Source organism: Monodelphis domestica, chromosome 2, assembly GCF_027887165.1.
Source record: "Monodelphis domestica isolate mMonDom1 chromosome 2, mMonDom1.pri, whole genome shotgun sequence".
NCBI lineage: Eukaryota > Metazoa > Chordata > Mammalia > Didelphimorphia > Didelphidae > Monodelphis > Monodelphis domestica.
Window position 1 is genome coordinate 442190313 of NC_077228.1, and position 24880 is coordinate 442215192.

At 37.2% G+C, this 24880-nt stretch overlaps 2 protein-coding genes across 2 annotated transcripts; both read right to left on the reverse strand.

The window, feature by feature from the left end:
- Window positions 1–2658: 2658 nt before the first annotated feature.
- LOC130453495 (mas-related G-protein coupled receptor member H-like) lies at window positions 2659–8648 on the reverse strand. The gene has a single exon (XM_056819012.1). The coding sequence runs from the start codon at window positions 5962–5964 to the stop codon at window positions 4963–4965; it is 1002 nt and encodes a 333-aa protein (XP_056674990.1). The 5' UTR covers window positions 5965–8648; the 3' UTR covers window positions 2659–4962.
- A 94-nt stretch (window positions 8649–8742) lies between these two features.
- On the reverse strand, window positions 8743–22052 carry LOC100032458 (mas-related G-protein coupled receptor member H-like). The gene is made up of 2 exons (XM_001381428.3): window positions 21685–22052; window positions 8743–15807 (listed from the first exon to the last, which is right to left on the reverse strand). The coding sequence occupies exon 2, from the start codon at window positions 15773–15775 to the stop codon at window positions 14822–14824; it is 954 nt and encodes a 317-aa protein (XP_001381465.3). The 5' UTR covers window positions 15776–15807; window positions 21685–22052; the 3' UTR covers window positions 8743–14821.
- Window positions 22053–24880: the final 2828 nt, after the last annotated feature.

A 24880-nucleotide genomic window follows, 5' to 3' on the forward strand; every position in this document is an offset into this window, starting at 1 on the left:
GTGTTGCTCTAAACCTAATCTTTCCCACACTGTCCTCCAATTTTCCCAGCAGTTTTTATGAAATAGTGGATTTTTGTCCCAAAAGCTGGGATCTTTAGGTTTGTCATATACTGTCTTGCTGAGGTTGCTTGCCCCCAGTCTATTCCACTGATCCTCCTTTCTGTCTCTTAGCCAGTACCAAATTGTTTTGATGACCGCTGCTTTATAATATAGTCTGAGATCTGGGACTGCAAGACCCCCTTCCTTTGTATTTTTTTTTCATTATTTCCCTGGATATCCTTGATCTTTTGTTCTTCCAAATGAACTTTGTTATGGTTTTTTCTAAATCAGTAAAAAAATTTTTTGGAAGTTCCATGGGTATGGCACTAAATAGATAGATGAGTGTGTGAAATAGGGATTTATTTATGGCTTGTTCAATTTCTTTTTTTTAAGATTAAATTGTCCTGAATTTCTTCTTTTGTTAATGTGGACAATTTATAATATTGTGAATATTGATCTCCTTCATTTGGACTGTTAGGTTGTTTTTTTTTTAGCACTTAGCAAAATAGTTCTTAATTTTTTTAAGCACAGAAATGTTAAATTATTATTTTTTTCAGTTCCAAATTCTTTCCTTTCCCTTTCTCCTTCCTGTTGAAAAAAAAAGTCCTAAGAAAAATAAAACCCATTATAAATATGCACAGTATTGCAAAACAGATTTCTGCATAAGCCATATTCAAAAAACAAAAGAAAAAAGCAAGAAAAATATTTTTAAAAATCTTCAATCCATACACAGAGTCCTTCTGTTCTCTTTCTGGAGTTGGATAACATATTTCATCATGAGACCTTTGGTGGATCATTGGGATGATCAGTCTTTACAATACTGCTGTTACTGTGTAGATTTTTCTCCTGTTTTGCTCAGTTCAATTGCTGTGAGTTCATGCAGTTCTTCCCAGGCTTTTCTGATACCATCCTCTTCATAATTTCTTATAGCACAATAGTATTGTCACATTCATATACCAGAAATTATTCATCCATCTCCACAGTTAATGGACATCCCCTCAGTTTCTAATTCTTTGACACCACAAAAAGAACTGCTAAAAATATTTTTGTACATATGAATCCTTTTCTTTTTCCTTTGGTTTCTTTGGAATATAAATCTAGTAGCAGTATGACTGGATCAAAGGGTATACAAAATTTAATAGCTTTTTGGACATAGTTCAAATTGCTTTCCAGAATGTTTGAATTATTTTACAACTTAACCAACAGTGCACTACTCTTGTCTCTGTTTCCAGATCCCCACAAGTTTTTGTCATTTTCCTTTCTTGTCATCTTAGCCAATCTGATGAATTTGAGATGGTGCCTCAGATTTATATTACTTTGGACTTCTCTTAATTATTAGTGATTTAAAGTTTTTTTTTTTAAATATGGCTATTGATAACTTTGACTTCTTTCTCTGAAAACTGTCTATTCATATCCTATGGTCCTTTATTAATTGGGGGAAATTCTTCTTTTTAATTTATCTTTTATTTTTTTAAATAGAAAATTTTAATTTAATTAATTAATTTTGAATATTTTCCCATGGTTCCATGATTCATGTTCTTCTCTCACCCCCCCCACCCCCAGCCAATGAGTAATTCCATTGGGTTTTACATGTGTCATTGATTTATTGATCAAGACCTATTTTGGGGAAAATTCTTATTGTACATTTGAGTCAATTCTCTACATATCTTAGAGATGAGACTTCTATCAGAGAAATTTACTATAAAGATATTTTTCACAGTTTCTTACTTTTATCATTTTACCTGTATGGGTTTATTTGTGCATTTAAAAAGAATCATGTAATAAAATTATTCTATCTCCTGTGATCCCCTCTATCTCCTTATTTAGTCATGAACACTTCCATTATTGATATATTTAACAAGTAATTTCTCCCGATTCACTAATTTGCTTATGATATCACCTTTATGTCTAAATCACGCTCTCATTTTGAGCTTATCTTGGCATATAGTATGAAAAGTTGGTCCATGCCTTGTTCCTGCTACACTACTTTCAAGTTTTCCCAACAGTTTTATTTTTTATTTTTTATTTTAAAACCCTTACCTTCCATTTTGGAGTCAATACTGTATATTGGCTCCAAGGCAGAAGAGCAGTAAGGGCTAGGCAATAGGGGTTAAGTGACTTGCCCAGGGTCACACAGCTGGGAAGTGTCTGAGGCCAGATTTGAACCTAGGACCTCCCGTTTCTAGGGCTAGCTCTCAATCCATTGAGTTACCCAGCTGCCTCCCAACAGTTTTTTTTTTAACCCTTACCTTCTGCCAATGCAGAGCATTGGTTCTAAGACAGAAGAGCAGTAAGGGCTAGGCAATGGAGGTTAAGTGACTTGCTCAGGGTCACACAGCTAGGAAGTGTCTGAACAAATTTGAACCTAGGACCTTCTGTCTCTAGGCTTGACTCTCAAACTACTGAGCTACCCACCTGCCTCCTCCCAACAGCTTTTGTCAAATAGTGAGTTCTTCACCTAATAGCTGGGATATTTAATTATATCAAACAAACAAAAAGGTTACTGTGTTTATTTGCATCTGTTATTGTGCATATAATTTATTCCACTGATTTATCTCTTTATTTCTAAAAAAAAACATTTTAATCTCTAGTTTTTTAATTTTATTTTTATTATCATGCAAAACACACTTCTATATTGGTCATTGTTGTAAGAGCACACTCATATAAAACCAAAATTCCAAAATAAAACCATAAATACATTGATATGAAAGATAGTATGCTTTGATCTGTATCCATCTGACTCCAGTAGTTCTTTCTCTGGAGGCGGATAGCATTCCCTGTCATAAGTCTTTCAGGTTTGTCCCAGATCACTGAATTACACAAAGTAGCCAAGTTTTCATAGTTGATTATCACACAATATTGCCATTACTGTGTACAATGTTCCCCCAGTTCTGCTTATTTTGCTCTGCATCAGTTCATGTAGATCTTTCCAACTTTTTCTGAAGTCAGCTTGCTTGTCATTTCTTATAACACAATAGTATTCCATCACCAACATCACCACAATTTGTTCAGCCATTTTCTAGTTGATGGACATCTCTTCAATTTCCAATTCTTTGCCACTTCAAAAAGAGCTGCTATATATATTTTTGTATAAATAGATCTTTTCCCTTTTTTATTATCTCTTTGGAATATAATCCTAGAAGTGGTATTATCAAAGGATATGCACAATTTTATAGCCCTTTGGGCATAATTCCAAATTGCCCTCCAGAATGGTTAAAGCAGTTCACAATTCTATTAACAATGCATTAGTGTCCCGATTTTGCCACATCCTCTCCAACATTTATCACTTTACTGTCATATTAGCCAATCTGATAGGTTTGAGGTGGTACCTCCATACCTCCATGTTATTTTAATTTGCATTTGTCTAATCAAGAGTTACTCAGAACATTTTTTCATGTGATTATTGATGGCTTTGATTTCTTCATCTGAAAATTGCTCGTTCATATCCTTTGATCATTTGTCAATTGGGGAATGACTTGTTTTATAGATTTGACTTGATTCTCTATAGATTTGAGAAATTAGATCTTTATCAGAGAAATTTGTTATAATTCTTTTTTTTGCAATTTGTTGCTTCTTTTCTAATCTTGGTTGCATTAGTTTTGTTTGTACAAAAGCTTTTAAATTTAATATAAATCAAAATTATTCATTTCACATCTTATAATGCTCTCTATGGTATCATTCTTTGTATCTAAATCATAAACCCATTTTGACTTTTTCTTGGAAGAGGTTGTGAGATATTGATTGATCTATCCCTAGTTTCTGCCATACTGTTTTTCAGTTTCCTAGATTTTTTTTGTTAAACAGTGAGTTCTTATTCCAAAAGCTGGGATCTTTGAGTATATCAAAACTGATCTAACAAACAATTCCAAGTATTGTAGGTAAGGAAAGTGAGCATTCTAGACAAGAGGGAATCTTTGGAAAGGCAAGAGATAGAAGATGGAATACTACAAACAGGAAAGCAAGTAGTCAGTCTGCCTGGAACATAGAGTACATGAGGGAGAAGAATGGAATCTAAATTTTGAAAGGTAACCTGGAATTGTCTTAGGAAGGGATTTAAGAACCATCCTGAAGAGTTTGTATTTTATCTTGGAAGTAATAGTGACCCACTAGATCTTCTTGAACCAAGAAGTAGCACAGATATACTTATGTGTTAGTAATATTGATCTGGCAAATGTGTAGTAGGTAGACCAATTTAAAATCCAAGTAGTCCAAGTAGGAAGAGCTTGTACTAATGTGCAAGAGAAATGTGTGTAGAGAAAAGAAGGAATATTAGAGATGTTGTGGAGGTGAAATGGATGAAAAATTGGGAAATTAGGAAGAGAAGTTTTAGAGGGAAAGAGTGAACTGTGTTTTGGATATATTGAGGTTGAGATGCCTATGGGACACTCAGTTGAGGATATCAAGTAGGTAACTGATAATATAAGACTGGAGATGAAGAAAGAGAAAAAGGCCACATATGTAGATTTGGGATCTCTGTACAGAGATCATGAGAGAGACAGAGAGACAGAAAGAGAAAGAGACACACAGACAGACAGACAGACAGAGACAGAGAGAGAGAGAGACAGACAGACAGACAGAGACAGAGACAGAGAGACTGAGAGACAGAGATAGAGACAGAGACAGAGATAGAGACAGAGACAGAGAGAAGAGTGTCCAGGCTAAAGTGTTTCTAAAATAACTGAAACAATTTCTGAATATCCAGCCTAGGAGGCAGGATATAGAAAAGAGAAGCAAGTAAATGAAATGGCTACGTGAGATTGACTTATAAGTAAATATTTTTACATTTTTTTTACTTCCCTAGGAGGTACAAAGAGAATTTAAAAACCTGTCCACTTAAAAAGGTAGCAACCCATTCTTACACTAGCTGAAGACTGATTTTCCTGGGTCGCTAATGCTGTAATGTAGGGCATAATTTTTTTTTCTTCAGTGTTGTTGCCTGTGAAGGGCACCGATTTCATAATGCCCAGGTCTCTCTCTCACTATAGGGCATGGCTTATCCTCAAATGACTTTTGCAATATATCTTTCAGGGACTTTTTGGCTTTTTTCCCCCTGATCTGACCAATCAGAAAGTAGACAACTGGGTTAATGGTACTATTGATACAAGATAGTAAATTTGTATATGAAAAGAATGCAGATAAGAATGAATCTTTTTCATCCAGTAAATTATCCAACATCAACATGACTCTCCAAGGCATGGCAAAGAGAAGGAACAGAATGACTGTGGTTATTATGATAATGTAAAGCTTGGCTGGTTGGCGGTGCTTCAGGTTACAAGATGTCTTAATAAAAAGGGTCAAGCTGGAGATGACCATGAGAGGGGCAAACACAAGGAAGTTCAAGATAAACAAAAATATTTCCACAATAGAACATGTTCTAAAAGGGAATCTTGGCTCTTCTTCCCCCACACACACAAAGCTTTCTAACCAGGTCAAAACAATAGAGAGTAACCAAAGAAGGACGCATACCACTGCTGACTGGTGCTTGGGGCGTTGGCATTGGTACCAAATGGGGTAAAGGACTGAAAGACACCTCTCTACACTGATGGCTGTCAAGAGGTAGAGGCCAGTGTTATAGCCAAACAGAACCAGCATGCAGAAGATAAACAGAAACATGTCTGATCTAAATGCATCACGTTTGGAATTAGAGTGAGCTATATCTGTTATAATAAAGGTAGATCCACAAAGAAGGAAAATCAAGTCAGCAATTGAGAGGTGTAGGATGTAGACAATGAAGGAAGTCTTCTTAAAGTGGAAGAGGAGAAAATAAATGACAAGTCCATTGCCAACTATTCCGAACAGGGAAATGAAAAGTGAAATATATTCTAAGAATTCTGATGGTTCCTGTTTCAAAGAAGACCCATTCACTTGGCTCCTGGTATCAGCCATGGACTCCAGAGTAGGCAGAGTGGTTGGGGACTGCTCCATTAGTTAGAAATCATCAATTTTTTTTTCTTCACACCTGTTGGCAGAGATGGCAATATGTATAGATGGTATTTATTGAATCATAGACATATTATTTAGAACTGGAAGAAACCTTAGAAATCTTATGTGAAAGAGAGCACAGCAGGGTAAAGAGAGGGCTAAACCTGGAGTTAGAAAGCCCTGGATCCAAATCCCACATTGGCTATTGCTAGGTATTTGATTTCCCACAAATCACTCTTTCAGTGTCAGTGTCTTTTTTTTTTTTAATAAAATGGGGATAATAATACTTGTAACATATCTTTACAAGTTAGTTGTGAGGATTAAATGAGAAAATGTATACTGGGTGTCCAAAAGCAATTAAGCTTAAAACTATTAAGCTTAGAATTGCTCTAAGACTTTTGAGACACTTTACACTTAGTAAACTCTAGAAACACTATGTGATAGCTATTATTTAGGCAGCCTTATTCCCACCCAGTCACATTATAGATGAAGAAACTGAGGCCCAAGGAAATCAAGTGACTTGCCTGTGTCATTTTGGATATTTTTCTCTCTGAGGGCTATTTGGAACTATGCCCCAAAGGCTATAAAACTGTGCATACCCTTTGATCCAGTAATACCACTACTTGGTTTATATCCCAAAGAAATTTAAAAAAAAGGGCAAGGGAAAGGACCTCCTTGTAAAAAAATATTTACAGCAGCCTTTTTTGTGGTGGCAAAGAATTGGAAACCGAGGGAATGTCCATCATTTGGGGAATGGCTGAACAAATTGTGGTATATGATGGAGATGGAATACTATTGTGCCATAAGAAATGATGAACAAGATGACTTCAAAGAGTCAGAATGACCTATATGAACTGATGCAGAGTGAAATAAGCAGAACCAGGAGAACATTATACACAGTAACAACAATATTGTGGGATGATCAGCTGTGAAAGACTCAGCTACTCTCAGCAATACAGTGTTCCAGTACAATTCTGAAGGACTTAGGACAAAGAATGCTCTCCACCTCCAGAGAAAGAACTGTTGGAGTCAGAATTCAGACCAAAGCATATGATTTTTCACTTTAGTTTATTTGGGTTGTTATTTTTGGAGTTTAGTTTTATATGTTTATTCTCTTATAAAAATGAACAATATAGAAATATGTTTTGCATGATAATACATGTATAACTCAGATCAAATTACTTATCCACCCCAGGAAGGGGGAGGAAAAGAAAGGAGGGAGACAATTTGAATCATGTAACTTCAGAAAATTTATGTGGAAAATTGTTATTACATGTGACTGGTAAAACAAAATATCTTTACAAAGATATTTTTTTTTCATCAAACTAGAAATGTTTGAATTTAGAATCATGTTAAATTAATTAAAATTATTTCTGGAAACTTGTATCTAAAACAAAGGGTACAGAATTGGTATTTTTTTTCTGAGATGGTTAAGTGGAAACAACTCTGGGACCAGAAGATTTGGGTTCAAATTCTGCCTCTGAAATGAATGACCTGTGTAACTTCAGTCAAATAAGTCACGTGGGCTGAGCCTCAGTTTCTTCATTTGTAAGGATAAGTGTTTTCTAGCTTTAAATTTGTGATCTTAGGCTTCTAAAAGAGTATTGCACTAGCAATCAGGGAACTTGGCAAGTTGTGGATCAATAATGTGCTATTTGAGAAAGTCATTTCCGGGGGCTTCTGTCTTCTTGGTGATCAAAGGAAATGTCTGAACTAAAGGAGTTTTCATGTTTCTTTCATCTCTGACATTCCATGATGATATATAATGAATGCCAAGTTTTATAGTTTTCATGTGTTAAAAAATGTTCTTTAATATCTATTGCAGATCTAGGGGAAAAGCAAGACCCTCAAGACCCTGGGACACTTGGATGCATTCAGATCCCAACTATACAGTCCCCATTCTAGAAATTGACTTTTTTTACGGGGCAGGATACTCTTTCTGGGGTACACATATGACCTTTGACTCGTCCCTCTTCCTTATAACTTCTTATCCAGGCAGATGCCTGGTTCTAGGGTCAGAACATCTCTCACAGCTGTTCTTCATTTCCTCTCACTGCTACTATTCTGGTTCCCTCTTCTCCTTTCTCCTGGTCTATTGAAAAAGGCTTCTAACTGGCCTCCTGACTTCTCTCTCCTCTAACTATTTCTTCACACAACTCCCAAATTATTCTTCCTAATATGCAGGTCATTGAACTATGATATCATGTAGAGCAGGAAGGTACCTCAGACATCTTCTAGTCAAGTACCTCATTTTACAGATGAAGGAACCTTAGACTTGAGGGTAAGAGATATACCTAATGTCCTTTGTAATTACTTTTAGAGGCAGGATTTGAATCCAGCTCATCTGACTCCAAATCTAGTGCTTTTCTTAGTATTCTATGCTGCTTCTTACATGGTCCCACTAAAACTCAAAAATTTTCCATGGCTCCCTATTGCTTTTAGGATAAACTGTTAACTCTACTTTTGCTGGTACATAAGGACCCTCAGAATCTGATTTCAAACTACTTTGCCTTTCTTGGATTATTCCCCTTGACACACTATATTCTGGAGAAAGAAAGACTACTTGATCCTTTTTCTCCTTTTTTTTTAAACAATATTTTATTTGATCACCTTTTTCTCCTTCTCCCCGTTTATCTACTGATGTAGGATATTCTTTCTTGATTGGATCACATTTTTTCCATGCCTTTGTCTTTTGAAATCCTCCTCTGCCTTCAAGTTTAGGGGCAACTATCTTCTCAATGAATCTTCCTTGATAATCCCCAACCAAAAATGACTTCTCTTTCCTTAAATTTGTTCCCCCCCCCCTCCAATGCTGGGGTAGTACTTTGTGTTCCTCATCTCCCTTATTAGATTGTAAGTTTGAGGATAGAGATTGTTTTTTAATTCCTGGTGCCTGGCATTTAGTGGATAGGATAAGAGGACTTTGGCAAGTCAGCAGAATCAAAGTTCATTCATTTCTCGACTTTGACAATCATTCAACACTTGGATTATAAATTCTTAACAGAATATATGTATCGGCATCATATCTACACATATCGACTTACTTATCCTGGGTTACCTGCTTACACAGTCTAATTTAGCACTACTATTAAATACAACAGCAGCCAAAGAAACATTTTCCTCTTTCTATTTCTGTTATGCCTTAAGGAATATATTGGTTATGGTCACCATCTTGGAAAGGTCTTTTCACCACAACCACTTGAGTCAAGTGGCTGGGAATGGAATCTGCCCTAGTAGAAACAGGGGTGGTCTGGGGAAGAAGGAAGAAATGGGATAGATGGATATGGAAATGGGATGGATATGCATTTAAAGAAACTAAGTGATCTAAAAGAGATTGGAGGGAAACTGGGTTGGTGTCTGTAATATAAAGAAATCATTCCTCAGGCTTATTGATTATGTGATTATTAGGTGGGACTTTTTTAGAGCCCAATAGGAGAAACAAGAGAAAGGAAACCCCAAAGTGTTTGGTGGCAGAAGCATGTTCAGTACTCTTTTCCCCAACCCTACCTCTTTGTTTCTCACTTCTAATGACCTCCCAACTCCACATCCACCATACCCTACAACCTCAGTGCCAGAGACTTCACCTAAATCCCTCGCCCTGAGATTTTTCTTGGAAACCCACTGATTCTCAAGGCCCTTTCAATTTCTTCCTGTGTTATAGCCCTTGTTCCATAGAGGGACTGGAACTTTGACTCCATTTCCATAATCTATCAGTAAGCCAGGAATAAATATTAGATTCTATTCTTGAGGAGGGGGCCCAGGAAAAGTACATTTTGAGCATTCAGAGTTATAATTTTTGAATGCATTTTCCCATTGGGACTGAGTTGTAAATGGTGATTAATTTCCATGTTCAACTATTTTATGGATTAAATAGGCTTCTTTGGGCTGGCCTGGGAAACTAACTACCTTGTAGAGCATTTTTCCTTTGGGACAATGTTTTCTGAGTTCCAAATAACTGACTTCATCAGATCATAGAATGTTAGAGTTGGAAAGGATCCAGAGGCCATCTAGTTCAATGCCCTCATTTGACAGATGAGTGAACTTGGGACCCAGAGAATTTAAACAATTTGCCCAGAGCCACAGAGGGAGTAATTTACAGAGCCCAGATTCCCGATCAGGTCTTTTGAAACCAAATCCAGTGCCCTTTTCACTGTATCACATGGTTTCTCTACAAATGAACTTTTGGAAAAGAAGGTGTTCCTAAGTTTGACTGTGACTTACTAGTGCCCATGTAATGGGGGCCTGGCACATACTGGGTGTCTCCCCACACTAAGTTGTGAGAGAGTTTGCTTCTGGGAGAATCATGGTGACATATAAGGGAGGTTCCTTTGAGAGATGGTAGAGCATATGTGGACATTATGTTACACATTCTAATTGGTGGATCCCAAATTGGAATGATGATCCTTTAATTGGCCGTAGAAGCTTTCAGGAGGTCTGTCAACTGAAGCTTTATCCTTTTTTGCCTTGATCACTCTTGGGATATCTTACTGAATCTGAAAATTCAGTGAGGGGAAAGGGACTTCTTCCCTGTAAGGCCTTGTGGCTCTTGGTTCTGTTGTGACAAAAATCTGTGGTGAAGAGAAACTGAGGCACAAAAGTCCAACCATAATCTCTTTATTAGCAAGGTTATCCATAATGGAGGTCAGTGGCTCCTCAGTGACAAAAGATCTACCTTATAAGCAGAGGAGCTTTTTAAACAGTTTGGTGGTTACATACAGTCCAGTGATGTAAACTAAACTAAGATTGTGATGGATCTCTATTAGAAGAGTGAACTTCCATTTTGCTAAGTTGCAAGAAGAGTCTCTAGAATTCATAGTAATGGGGAAAACACAGGGTTAGTCACATCTTCTGGAAAGTCCTGTGACAGATTCCACACCCCCTCCCCTTACTAGAAAAATTCTGTGCTAGGGAAAACACCTCCCGGTCAGGTTGAATCATCTTCCATCTATCATTTTAATCTCTTTCAAGAGGTGAGACCAGTTACATAGTCAAGTCTTACAAGCTCTTCTACCAAAGCCTATACAAAACACATTTCAACCTAAGCCATAGAAATTGGTTACAGCAATTACTAAAACTCTTAACCATTAATCAATAATTAGTACATAGTCCTAGTCTTTTCCTTGGTTCTCTTCTATTCAAAGTGAAGGGGGTATTGCCTCTCTTAAATAAGCATTGGAACAATAGATAAGGTTGTGAGATTGCTACAAGGGCAGCTAATTGGAACTTGAAAAAGTGAAATAGTAAATTAAATATAATAAATCTGCTGGATACAACATAATTATTTGAGGGAAAAAATGATTTCTAAGAGAGAGTTTGGTGACAGAGAGTACCTTCCAAATTGTAAAAAAAAAAAAACCCTCCAAAAAACCAAATCCTTGCAATAAGTGTTCATAATCAGGCATAGTCAGACAAATTCCTTTCTTGTCTATGTCCAGAGAACATATCTCATTTTGCATGTTGAGGCCATCGATTCTCTGACAGGTGGTAAATAGTTCATCATTAGTAGGTAAAAAGAAATAGAAGGTAAATAGTTCCTCAATAGTGCTCTGGGAACATGGATACTTATTGGATTGATTAGAGATCTAATGGCTTTCAGAGTTGTTTACTTTTACAACATTGTTGTTATTTTATAATTTATTTTCTTGGTTCTGCTGACTTTACTCTGCCTTAGTTCATATGGGTCTTTCCATATCTCTTTGAAATCACCTTTTCCCTCATTTGTTATAACACAACAGTATTCCATTACATTCATTGCTGTTTGGAGGGGAATTTGGGAGGGTTGAGGAGGATGGCTTCCTCACTGAGCCATCTTGGCACCAGAAGTCTCATTCCATTCCATTCCATTCACATACCATAGTTTGTTCAGTCATTCCCAAATGGATGGGTATGCCATAAGTTTTCAGTTTTTGCTACCACAAGAAAGAGTTATTATAAATATTTTTGTACATTCATAAAGTCTTTTCTCCTTCCTTTAATCTCTTTGGAGTATAGGTCTGTCCATGGTATAACTGGGTCCTGTTTAGCTAACTTTTTTATATCAATCCAAATTTCTTTCTGGAATGGTACCAACATTCTGGAAAGTACCTTGTTCACCAATCGGTAGATAAATACCAGAGGTTCACTAATAGTTGTTCAATGAGCTTGTTTTCTCACACCTCTTATTTATGGGGATTGACTCTTATTCTTACCTATTATTAATTCCCTCTTTTTTTGTCTGTAAGAAATCTGATATTTAGTGCGAAGTACTTCCCCTGCTCCCACCTCCTATCTAATGAATAGTTTACCTTCTTCTCTTAGAGGCATTGATTTTGCTTAGATAAAACCTTTTCATATCATGTAATTGAATTTACCTATTTTATCTTTTCTGATATCCTCTAACCCTTGTTTGTTTAAGAAATTTATCTCTATACCACCTCACACCTACCAGATTGACTTATATGTCAGAAAAGGAAAATGACATTGGAGGGGAGATAGAAAAATTAGGACACTAATATATTCTTTTTGTTGTTGTTGTTGCAATAATTGGTTCTTGGGTAGACTTGTGAACTGATACAACCATTCTGGAGAGCAATTTGGAACTATGCCCAAAGGGCTCTAAAATTGTGGATATCCTTTTACCCTAGGTTTATATACCAAAGAGATCATAGAGAAGGGAAAAGGACCTACATGTAAAAAAAAATTATAGCAGCTCTCTTTGGGACAGCAAAAAATTGGAAACTGAAGGGATGTGTATCAGTTGGGGAATGGCGGAACAAGTTGTGGTAAGTGGTTGTAATGGAATACTATTTTACCGTAAGAAACAAATGGGACAATTTCAGAAAAATTTGGAAAGACTTATGTGAAATGAGCAAAGTGAAGTGAGCAGAACCAAGAGAATATGCACAGCAATGAAAATATTGTATAATGATCAACTGTGAAGAACTAAACTATCTAATTCAAGGAGCCAAGACAACCCCAAGGGACTCATAATGAAAAGTGCTATCCATAGCCATAGGAGGAACTGTTAGAGCATGAATGCAGATCAAGCCAATCCATTTCTTGCCTTATTTCCTTCATGAGTTTTTTTCTTATATGTGTAACATGTCTTCTTTTATAACATGAGGAATAGGGAAATTTGTACTGTGTGACAACACTGGAATAATCTATATCAGATTGCTTGCTGCCTGGGGAGCAGGGACGAAAGAGAGGGGAAGGGAGAATTTGGGTTGCAAAAGAATAGAAATCAATTGTTAAAAAATTGTTTCTATATATAATTAAAAAATACTAAAATGAGTGAGTTGGTTGGAAAAAAAAGGAAAAAAGAAAGGATGAAAAGGATGCTTTCAGAATAAAACATGAAGACTTACATCAACTGATGCAAAGTGAAATGAACAGAACCAGGAGAACATTGTACACAGTAACAGCAAGATTGTGTGATTATTTTCCCCAGGAAGAGCAATTAAGAGGCTATAGTCTAGTTAAGAAGGTCTGAACTACATTGGTGGAAGAGTAGAAAGAACAGGATAGATACAAGAGACATTGTAGGAATAAAATTGATAACATTTGGCACATAACTGAATGGGAAGATGGTTACAAGGTGATCACATTCTACTTAAGGGTAAGAGAAGAGTGAAGAATGAAGAGTTAAGGCCATAGATTAGAGATTTCTAATTTAAGGGACCTGATAGACCATTAAATCCAACCTTATTTTATAGATGAAGAAGCTTAAGACAAGTTAAGAGAGTTACCCAGGGTTTCTTAAGTGTTTAAGGTGGTATTTGAACCCATCTCTTCCTAATTCCAAGTCCAGCATCCTATCAGCTGAATCACATTGCCTTTTATAAGAGAAGGAAAAGGAAACTGGCAGAGGGAAAGATTCTTTAAGGATGGGAGCCTGGGTGACTTAAAGGCTGATATCCACAGAAATCAGAAGGCAAAAGGATATTGTAAATTTAAGGGAAAAGACAACAATTTCTGCTTTTGGCAATGCTAAGTTTGAGATGCTTAGGGACATGCAAATGGACATGTCTAGGTGGCAATTGGTGACATGGGACTTAAAGTAAGGAAAGAGATGAAGGCTAGGAGAGACAGAAAGAAAAAGGTTTCCAGGACATATCTTTTGAAAATAATTAAACTATTTCTCAAGTTTTAGTATGGAGAATAGGATCTGAAGTAAGCAGAATGGGTTAAGAACTTTAAAGATAGCATCATCAGTATATATGTTTATGGTATCTTCCTTAGAAAATATAAAGGGAGGAGGCAGCTAGAAGGTTTAGTGGATTGAGAGCCAGACCTAGAGATGGGAGGTCCTGGGTTCAAATCTGGCTTCAGACACTTCCTATCTGTGTGACCCTAGGCAAGTCACTTAACCCCAATTACCTAGCCCTTAATGGCTCTTCTATCTTGGAATCAATGCACAATATTTAAAACCCTCTTGGAATCAATACACAGTATTAATTCTAAGACAGAAGGTAAGGATTTTTTAAAAATTGCAAAGGGAATTTAAAATGTTGTTTATTTAAATAGGCAGCATTTTTTTCCTTTCCTTTTTTCTTTTTTATTCACTTATTTTATAAATCCTTACCTTCCATCTTGGAGTCAATACTGTGTATTGGTTCCAAGGCAGAAGAGTGGTAAGGGCTAGGCAACGGGGGTCAAGTGACTTGCCCAGAGTCACACAACTGGGAAGTGTCTGAGGCCAGATTTGAACCTAGGACCTTCCCATCTCTAGGTCTGGCTCTCAATCCACTAAGCTACCCAGCTGCCCTCAGCATTTTTTTCATAACATGGCTGGGAATATATTTTCTAAATTGTTGGTAGTATAATACAGAGTAGGATTTTTTTCAGTGAGGGGCACTAAATTTGGAATGAATCTATGATCCTATGATCTCACTCTTGGGTGTGACTTATCCTCAAAGACCTTTTGCAATGTATCTTTCAGAGACTTCCTAGTTCTCTGTCCCCTGAGTCTACCAACCACCACATAGACAATTGGATTAACGCTACTATTGACAAAGGATAATAGAGTAAAATATGGAAATAACACTCTTACAGACTCATGGTTTATAGCTTTAAGGTTAGACATCATCAATGAGAATCTACAAGGCATGGCAAAGAGAAGGAACAGAATGACTGTGGTTATGATGATAATGTAAAGCTTGGCTGGTTGGCGGTGCTTCAGGTTACAGAAGACCTTGATGAAGAGGGTCAAGCTGGAGATGACCATGAGAGGGGCAAACACAAGGAAGTTCAAGATAAGCACAACTATTTGCAAAACAATATAAATTCTAACAGAGAATCCTATTTCCCACACATACATAAAGGCTTCTAATGAGGTCATAAAAACAGAGAATACCCACAGTATGGTACAGACAATAGCAGATTGGTGCTTGGAGCGTTGGCATTGGTACCAAATGGGGTAAAGGACTGAAAGACACCTCTCTACACTGATGGCTGTCAAGAGGTAGAAGCCAGTGTTGTAGCCAAATAGAACCAGCACATAAAAAATGATCAGAAAAACTTCAATCTTGAATGGTCCAGTACTAAAATTGTAGCTAATTATTATTCCTATTATAGTAGTGAATGCACAAAGAAGGAAAGTCAAGTCAGCAATTGAAAGGTGTAGGATGTAAACAGTAAAAGGATTCTTCTTGAAGTGAAAGAGGAGAAACCAGATGACAAATCCATTGCCAGCTGTTCCCAACAGGGTGATGAACAGAGAAACAAAGGCTAAGATCATTTCTGTTGATTGTGAATTCAAATAAGACCCATTCCCATGGCTCTGGGCATCTGTTGTGGACTCCATGGATGGCCTGCTGGTTGAGGATAGCATCATTATCTAGAAATCATCAATTCTTCTAATCACACCTGTCAGCAGAGATAGAAAATAGTATATAGAGAGATATCAATGGTATTTAATGATTAAATCATAGGTTCATTGACTTTAGAGCTGGTAGGGACCTTAAAGATCAATTTGTCAATCATCAATCATTTTAAAGGTGCCTATTATATGCCAGGCATTTGCTAGGAGTTCAATTATTGTGGAGGGACAGTGTGGCACAGTAAATGGGGGTAATGGTAGATGTAGGGCTTTTTGAAAACAAATAAAACTATTTACCAGTATCCATCAGAGAAGACAGTATTAGAAGACATTCACCAAAGTTGGTGAATGGAATGAACTAATAGCAATAAAGATATTCCCATCAGGACATATATTTACAATACTTTTGTATGGCTGTAGATTCTCTTGGAGGTACAGAGGGGATTTTAAACATTGCCTGCAAGATAGGCAGCAATATTTTCTTCCCTGACTGAGAATCCATTTTCTAGATTGCTAGTGTTTGACACAGAACACAGCTGGATTGTTTACTTATTTTTTTTTCAGATTTAAACATTATTTTATTTGGTCATTTTCAAACATTATTCATTGGAAACAGAGATCATTTTCTTTTCCTCCCTGCCTCCCGCCACCTCTCCCATAGCCGACACGTGATTCCACTGGGTATCACGTGGATCCTTGATCTGAACCCATTTCCATGTTGTTGGTATTTGCATTAAGGTGTTCATTTAGAGCCTCTCCTCATGGATTGTTTACTTCTCTGTGCCTCTGAGGCACTGGAGTATCCAGGGTTTATTTCACACACGGACATGGGTTATACTCAAAGACCATTTGCAATGTGCCTTTCAGAGACTCTGATTCTCTGCCTCCTGAACCAACCTACCACCAAATAGACAACTGGGCTAATGGTACCATTAATACAAGAGAATAAATGCAAATATTTATAAATAATGCTGTCCCCAAACTCATATTGGAAGTTTTCATCTTAGAAGTCCAATAACATCAGTCAGACTCTCAAAGTCTTGACAGAAATAGGGACAAGAAAATGGGCTACATTCCCCTAAGAGCGTAAGTTTTTTGAGGTCAGGGTCTGTGCCTGACTTCATCCTTATGTTTTCCTCAGGAGGACATATTAAGAAACTTACCTTTGACTTAATAAGTATTGAATTGAACGTATATGTTCATTCTTCTGCAGTAGAGAAAAGAGACAGAGGCTTAGTTGGGATGGAAAGGAAAGGAGACTGAACAATCCCTGGAATTTTGTAGGAAAAAAGAAGTGAAGGAAGTGAGAAAGGAGGAGGATAAGGAGAAAAGATGAAAATGGGATTGGGAAGGAGAAGCCACAGTAGCACCCCCAGCTAGGATCCTCACTATTACTTTCCTCTGTATATTCCTGGCTCTTGCAGCATCCTTATCCTTACTCCCAACTTCAATCTCCAGCGCCATCCCTCACCTATCCCCAACTTTTTCTTCACTCCAGAAAAATCAACCTTCAGGCAGAGTTTGTCTCTGCCTTTTTCAACCCTTTCAGTTTTTCCACTTGCAATATCGCAGGTCCCAGACAATAGGTTGGAGCTGAGTAAGTCTCTATTCCAATGACCCAGAAGCAAAGGGATGGAGAATAAATCTACTTTTTCTACTAGGTCTGCAATTGGGTGAGGAGGGGAGGAGGAAGATATGTTTCTAGTATCCAAAGCTGGAATTCTGAATTAATTTTTAAGGGGTCAAATTCTTTACATTTTATTTTATTTTTATTTTAAAAATTTTAATGGAAAAATTATTTAATTAACTAATTTAAAATATTTTTCCTTGGTTACAAGATTCATGTTCTTTCCCTCCATAGCTGACGCACATGAATTAATTTTTCTAATGAAACTTTGCTTTTAGGTTTCAAAATCATATAATGTATGTGTTAAAGAGGCTTCTGTGAGCTGGTCTAGGAAACTAGAGATTATACTTTTCCTCGGGGAAGATGCTTTTTGTTGGTGTTCAGTCTTTTTCAGTCATTTCTGATCTTCATGACTTCATTTTGGGTTTTCTAAACAGTGATATTAGAGTAGCTTGCCATTTTCTTCTCTAGCTCATTTTACAGATGAGGAAACTGAGGCAAACAGGGTTAAGTGACTTGCCCAGAGTCTCACAGCTAGTAAGTGTTTGAAACCAGATTTGAACCCAGGAAGATGAAGTCTTCCTGACTCCAGACTCGGCACCTAATTCCTTATCCGCTGTACCAATGAGCTGCCCCTGTGCTTTTCTAGTCCCACACATCTTTATAGGATTGAAGTGTTAAAGATGTCAGAGGTTGTCCAATGCACCCCCTTTATTTGACAAATGAGGAAACTGAGGCTTAGAGACATTATTATAGTACAAGTAGGAAAGACAGTTAGAATCAAACTAAGGTTGTAAAAGGAGGATTTCTGCTTTCCAGCAAGACCTTTAGTAAAGGAATAAATATTTTGATAAGTTTCTTCTTATACCAGGTTGAATTGAGCACATTTTTGCTCTATAAAGTCTCCTCTTACTCTGTATATGCTCTTTATCGCTTTCTTTTGGGCAAGACGTGGATAGCCTTCTTGAAACAATTTTGTTTCTCACAAAGGCTTCCCGTTTTTAAATTAGCCAAGTTGAGCTTTACTACCATGAGGCCTTGGACAAGTTACTTTATCTTTCTTCTTTAAATTTCTAAATAGGGAATCAAATTGCTATTATCTGAGGGCTTTCCTAGCCCTAATTCCTATGACCTCATAATTATATTGAAGTGGCAATATTTAAGAGAAAGGCAAAAAGAACTCTTTTGAAAAAGAGGGGAAAAGGGGAACTGGGTGGCTCAGTGGATTGAGAACCAGACCTAGAGATGGGACATCCTCTCCCAAAATGGATATTTCAAAAAGGCAAAGGCTTTATGGAAAATGAAATATTCTTTCTTTCTTTTTGACCCTTACTTTCAGTCTTAGTAACAACTCTGGCAGAAGGACAAGGTCTAGGAAAACAGGGTTAACTGATTTGCCCAGGCTCAAACAGCTAGGAATTGTCTGAGGCCACATTTGAACCCAGGTCCTCCTGACTCCAGGCAATCTATCTACTGTGCCACTCAGCTGTTCCTGGAAAGAAAATATTCTTTTTTAAAAAAGATACTTTAAAAAGTTTAATCTTATTATTTACATTTTCCATCACTTTTTAAAGAACAGACACTTAACAAGACTAGAAATCATGCCCAGCTTTGTAGGATTTGCCAATTTCTGATATAAATATCTCACTGAAAATGTAATAATTGACTTTTATAAGTCACTTGGAGCTAGCTCCATTCCTTAGGCTAAAATAAGTATTCAAAGTTCATTTGTTACTGATTTACTTTGATAAGAGATTTGCTTTCATTTTTTTGGGGGGTAAAGATTTTATTTTAAGAATTACATGTAATAATAATTTTCTACTTTAGTTTCCTGAAATTATCTGTTCCGAATTGTCTACCTCCTTTCTCTCCCTCCCCCTTCCTGGGGATGGTAAGCAATTTGATTTGGGTTATACATGTATTATCAAGCAAAACATATTTCTATATTGTTCATTTTTGTAAGAGAATAATCATATTTTTTAAAAAAACAAAATAAAAACCCAAATAAACTAAAGTGAAAAATCATTTGTTTTGATCTGCATCTGACTCCAACCTCATCTGGAGGTGGATAGTATTCTTTGTCCTAAGATCTTCAGAATTGTCCTAGATCATTGGATTGCAGACAGCAGCTTAGTCTTTCACAGTTGATTACTCTTACTGTGTACAATGTTCTCCTGGTTCTGCTTGAGATAAAATATTTTTAAGAAGGCTACTTATGGGCAGCTAGGTGGCTCAGTGGCTAGAGACAAGAGGTCCTGGGTTCAAATTTGACCTCAGACACTTTCTACCTCAGACACTTAACCTCAACTGCCTAGCCCTTACCACTCTTCTGCCTTGGAACCTACAGTTAGTATCAATTCTAAGATAGAAGGTAAGAGTTTATGTAAAGAAAATTTAAAAAGGAGGAGTACTTATGTCTTGCCCCAAATGAAATAGACTGAGGGTATGTACTGAGTAACAGAACAATATAGGAAACTGAAGAATAAAAATCGAAATGAATACATCAGCAAATTAAGGATCTCTCATTCTAACCATGAAATCCTAAAGCATCTGGGATAACTTTGACTTGGGGTAAGCCTGATTACCTCCCTGGATCTCCATTTCCAAATTTGTAAAATAAGGAGTTGAAGTCAATAGTATCTAACGTCCCTTCCAGATTCATTTTCTACAATTCCATAAAATATTGTCAAGTGATAAAATCTCAGGACACGGCAGATAAAGGATTTTGAAAGAAAATTTGACAATAGAAGAGAATACAAAAGCACAATTAATGCCAAAAACTAGTGCCTTGAAGGCAGAGATTTCAGTAGGCAGAGATGTGGAGTACAAAAGCACAGAGAACTTTTTTTTTTTAAACCCTTGCCTTCCATCTTAGAATCAATACTGTGTATTGGTTCCAAGGCTGTCTTTGGTTAAGTGGTAAGGGCTAGGCAAAGGGGGGAAGGGGGGGGCTAGTTAAGTGACTTGCCCAGGGTCACACAGCTGGGAAGTGTCTGAGGTCAGATTTGAACCTCCCATCTCTAGGGCTGGCTCTCAATCCACTGAGCTACCCAGCTGCTTCCTCACAGAGAACTTTTAATTGCTGTTGTTGCTGGTTTTCCTGCTAGGTACCTTAACAGACCCTTGTTTATAGCTATAGCCATCCAGTGTCAGTGGGCAATTTAATCAATCAACAAGTGTTCAATAAATTCCTGCTACATGCAAAGCACTGTTAATCTAGTAGGAATCTAATAGTGAAACACCTTTTCTTATGTCCTTACAAGTTTTGCCACTGTAATCAATATGTTGATATTTGTCTGCCATGATTTACTAGGAGTAGAAATCCCAAATGGACATTTATAAAACACTAAGGCTTTATGGGAAATGGTATTTCCTTAAGAATTTTGAGGATAGAAACTGTCTTTTGCTTTTCTTTGTATGCCTGACACTTGGCATGATACCTGACTTAATAGATATTTATTGGCTGAGGAGGGGACGCAGGTACCCCAAACTGAATAAACTGATAGGGTGTAGTAGGAGGATCAGTCAAAGGGCAAAAATATCGGTTATATCAGAGGAAAATGAAAAAATGAGAAATTAAATTAAAATAATATGTCAGCCCATCAAGGACCTGTGAAATCATCAGTCGAAGCAGACCTGAAGCAGACTTTAATTCTTTTTCTAACTTAGTACCTAAGCATTAGAGAGTTGGCAGAGTCTCCAAATCTTGAAAAAATGAAATTATAGGTAGGAAAAGGGAAATAATTGACATTCTACCCATATCCTAGGAAGAGGAAGTTAAAACACATGAACAAGCTCAAGATGCCAATTGATAGTACACTAGGGGCAGCCAGGTGGCTCAGTAGAGAGGCTGATCTGGAAGCAGAAGGTTGTGGATTCAAATCCAGCCTAAGATACTTCCTAGCTGTGTGACCCTGAGCAAGTCACCTTACTTTCAACTGCCTAGCTCTTATTGCTCTTCTGCCTTGGAAATGATATTTAGTTTCAATTCTAAGACAGAAGGTAAGAGTTAAAAAAACAAAACAACCAAAAAAATAACAGTACACTAAAGAAGATAAATTGTATTTCCTTGGGGGGAAAGTGAAAGCTTTAGTATGAGAACTAAGCAACCAGGTTCTTATGCTCGTTCTTTTTCCTTGACATTGGCTGGGTAAAACACTAAGCACATACCTACCCTCATTAATTCCTTTCTCTTACCCTCTCTCCTTAACCTCAGTTCATTCCTCTGAGTTAATTTAGATGGAGATCTCAGGTCCCTTCTCTCTCTGATATAGTGACGAATTGAATGTGAACTTACTGTTAAGAATCCTGTCCGATCTTGAGTTATCCTCCGATCAATGGCTTTCCTCTGCAGACAGCTTCTTTGGGCAGAAGTCAGTGTAACTGAGCAGTGGCCAATTTTAGAAGGGTGGTTTTTGGGGGGCTCCAGGTGCTCACCCACTCCTCAGACAATGTCACCCCAAAGGGCACCTGATAGAACTAACGGGGTCTTTTTGTTGTCTGTGGAATGGAGAACTTAAAATGGAACAACTAAGAAAGATTATCGAAGTCTTCCTGGGCTAAGAACAATCTGGCAACAATCTAAGTCTATGTCCAGTGAGATTTAAAATCTCTCTTCTTTGCAACTGAAATTCTAGTGGTCTATGCTGTTCCGGACGTCAGAGGGCGTTGGACTGGACTTAGCTGCTCATGGGGTAGACGTTGATATCACTTTATTTCCCCCACTTCCTTCTGTCCCACCCCATCCCCACCCAGTGTGGTACATCACTGCTTTGGGAAAAAGTCAGTATGAGCAGGCAAGACAGAGTGGCTTTTACTCTGAATTACTCTGAAGAAGAATTACTCTGAAATGCTAGGATGGCTCAATTTGAGTGAAACCAACCAACCAAATTCCAGTTCTCTAGCAGCACAATCTAAGATATTTTATATCACAATAATAAAGAATAATAGCTATCGCTTTCTCTCTCTATTTCTCTCTATACAATTTCAATAGCACCTTAAGGTTTGCTAACTGCTTGGCATATGTTTACTTATTTGAGCCTCCCAACTACTCTGGGAGGCAGGGGTTCTGATCTCAAGTTCACCAAATCAGAGCTATCGACCTGCAAAGGACCGGAGAGATCACCTAGTCCAGCTCCTTCCTTCTGCAGGTAAGGAGTGTGAAGCACAGGGAGGCTCAGAGAAGGTCAGATAGCTAGTTGGTGGCAGAATACTGAATTAAAAACCCAGGACTCCTGACTTCTGTAATAATTGCTCACATTTGTATGATGCTTCAAGGCCACAAAAGTGTAGTGATAGATATTCTCTCATCTTTATAGGTGAAGAGACTGAAGCCCGGAGAAATGCGACTACCTATGACGATACACCAAAAGGGATCAGAAATGGGATTTGAACCCAAGCATTCCTGATGGTGAGTCTATTGTACTTTTCAGAATACCGTGCTAGCTCTTTCATTCCAGTTCCAACTCATTGGTACAGTGGAGATGCCAGGGCATTTTTAGTTACTGGCTGCTCTTCCTTCTCCATCTCTTCCTGTCCTTTATTCTGTCCCAAGATAGAGAGTCTTTCTCACCTGGTTCAGACCCAATTTTCTTCCATCCAGTGCTAGGTCTCTTCATAGAGAAAGAATCCATGAGGGAGTTGAGGGACTGAGAAACTATTTACTAGCTGTGTGACCTTGGCTAAGACATTTAACCCCTTGACATGTTTTCTTAATATCTAATGAAGAGGTCTGAGAAGCAGCCTGTAATGGACAGAGAGCTGACCCTGGGGTCAGAAAAGCCCAGGTTCAAGGCCTGAACCTCCAACATGGCGGTTGTGTGCTTTTCTCCAGAAGGTGATTAACTTCTCAGTATCTTGGTTAATAGTACAAGGCTTTAATTTGCAGAGAAAAAGAGTCTTTCTATACGATGAATGATTTAGAATTGGTATTTCCTATGAAGCAGTGAAATCATAAGACATGCCCCCCTTCTACCTCCCTGAAAAGAATTGAGGGGTGAGGTCTGATAGTGGTAGACTGATAGCAGATAGACAGATAAATAGATAGGTAGACAGGCTGGTAAGTAGGTAAATAGATAGACAGATAGTTTGGGAGACAGGTAGACAGACAGGAAGAAGGCTTAAAAAGGTAGATAGACAGACAGACAAATAAATAGGTAGATAGAGAAATAGATTGGTAGACAGAAAGCTAGCTAGCTAGCTAGACAAACAGAGAGATAGACAAATAAATAGCTAAGTAGTCAAATAGATTGGTAGCTAGTTAGATAGGAAGGTAGACAGATAGGTAATCAGACAGGTAGGAAGCCAAAAAGGTAGATAGGTAGACAGGTAGGTTGATAGATAGATAGAGAGACAGACAGAAAAATAAATAAATAGCTAAGGAGTCAAATAGATTGGTATCTAGTTAGATAAATAGGTAGACAGATAGTTAATCAGACAGGAAGAAAGCTAAAAAGGTAGACAGGTAGACAGGTAGGTTGATAGATAGACAGACAAATAAATAGCTAAATAGTAAAATAGATTGGTAGATAGATAGGTAGGTAGATAGCCAGGAAGAAAGCTGAAAAGGTAGACAGAGAGACAAATAAATAGGTAGGTAGAGAGACTGGTAGACAGATAGGTAGCTAGCTAGACAGATAGACAAATAAATAGCAAAGTAGACAAATAGATTGGTAGATAGCTAGATAGGTAGGTAAACAGATAGCTAGATAGGTAGGTAAACAGACAGGAAGAAAGCTAAAAAGGTAGCTAGGTAGACAGACAGATTGATAAATAGATAGATAGGCAGACAGACAAGAAGATCGGTAGACAGGTTGTAATTAGATAGGTAAGTAGATAGGTGGGTAGATGGATGGATGGATGGATGGATGAACAGATAGACAAATAGATAAGTAGACAGGTAAATAGGAAGATAGAAAGATGGAGAGATAGATAAGATTGATAAGTAAATGAGTAGATAGATTATTTATTCTTTTTTTTTCAGCTGGAAGGGAATTCAGAAGCCATTTAGTTCAACTCCCCTCATTTTATTTTAATTTATTTTTTAAATTTAATTTAATTAGAATATTTTTCCATGTTTACATGATTCACGTTCTTTCCCACCTCTCTCACCTCCCTTGTCCCAGAGCTAACAAGCAATTCCACTGGGTTATACATGTATCATTGTTCAAAACCTATTTCCATATTATTCCTAAAGCCAAAACCCTAGTCATATCCCCATCAAACCATGTGATCAATCATATGTTTTTCTTCTGCGGTTCTACTCCCACAGCAGATAGATAATTTGTTAAGATATTATCACATATAATAATTTAATATACACATATAATTTTTATATTTATTTATATTTTGTGAATAATTGTTTATATATTTATATGATATATAATTATATAATAATATACAGATACTTCTAAGTGCTGAAAATAAAAATACTAACAAGGAAGGCAGTTCCTATCCTCAGGAAGTTTATATAATAATGGATGAAGACAGAACAG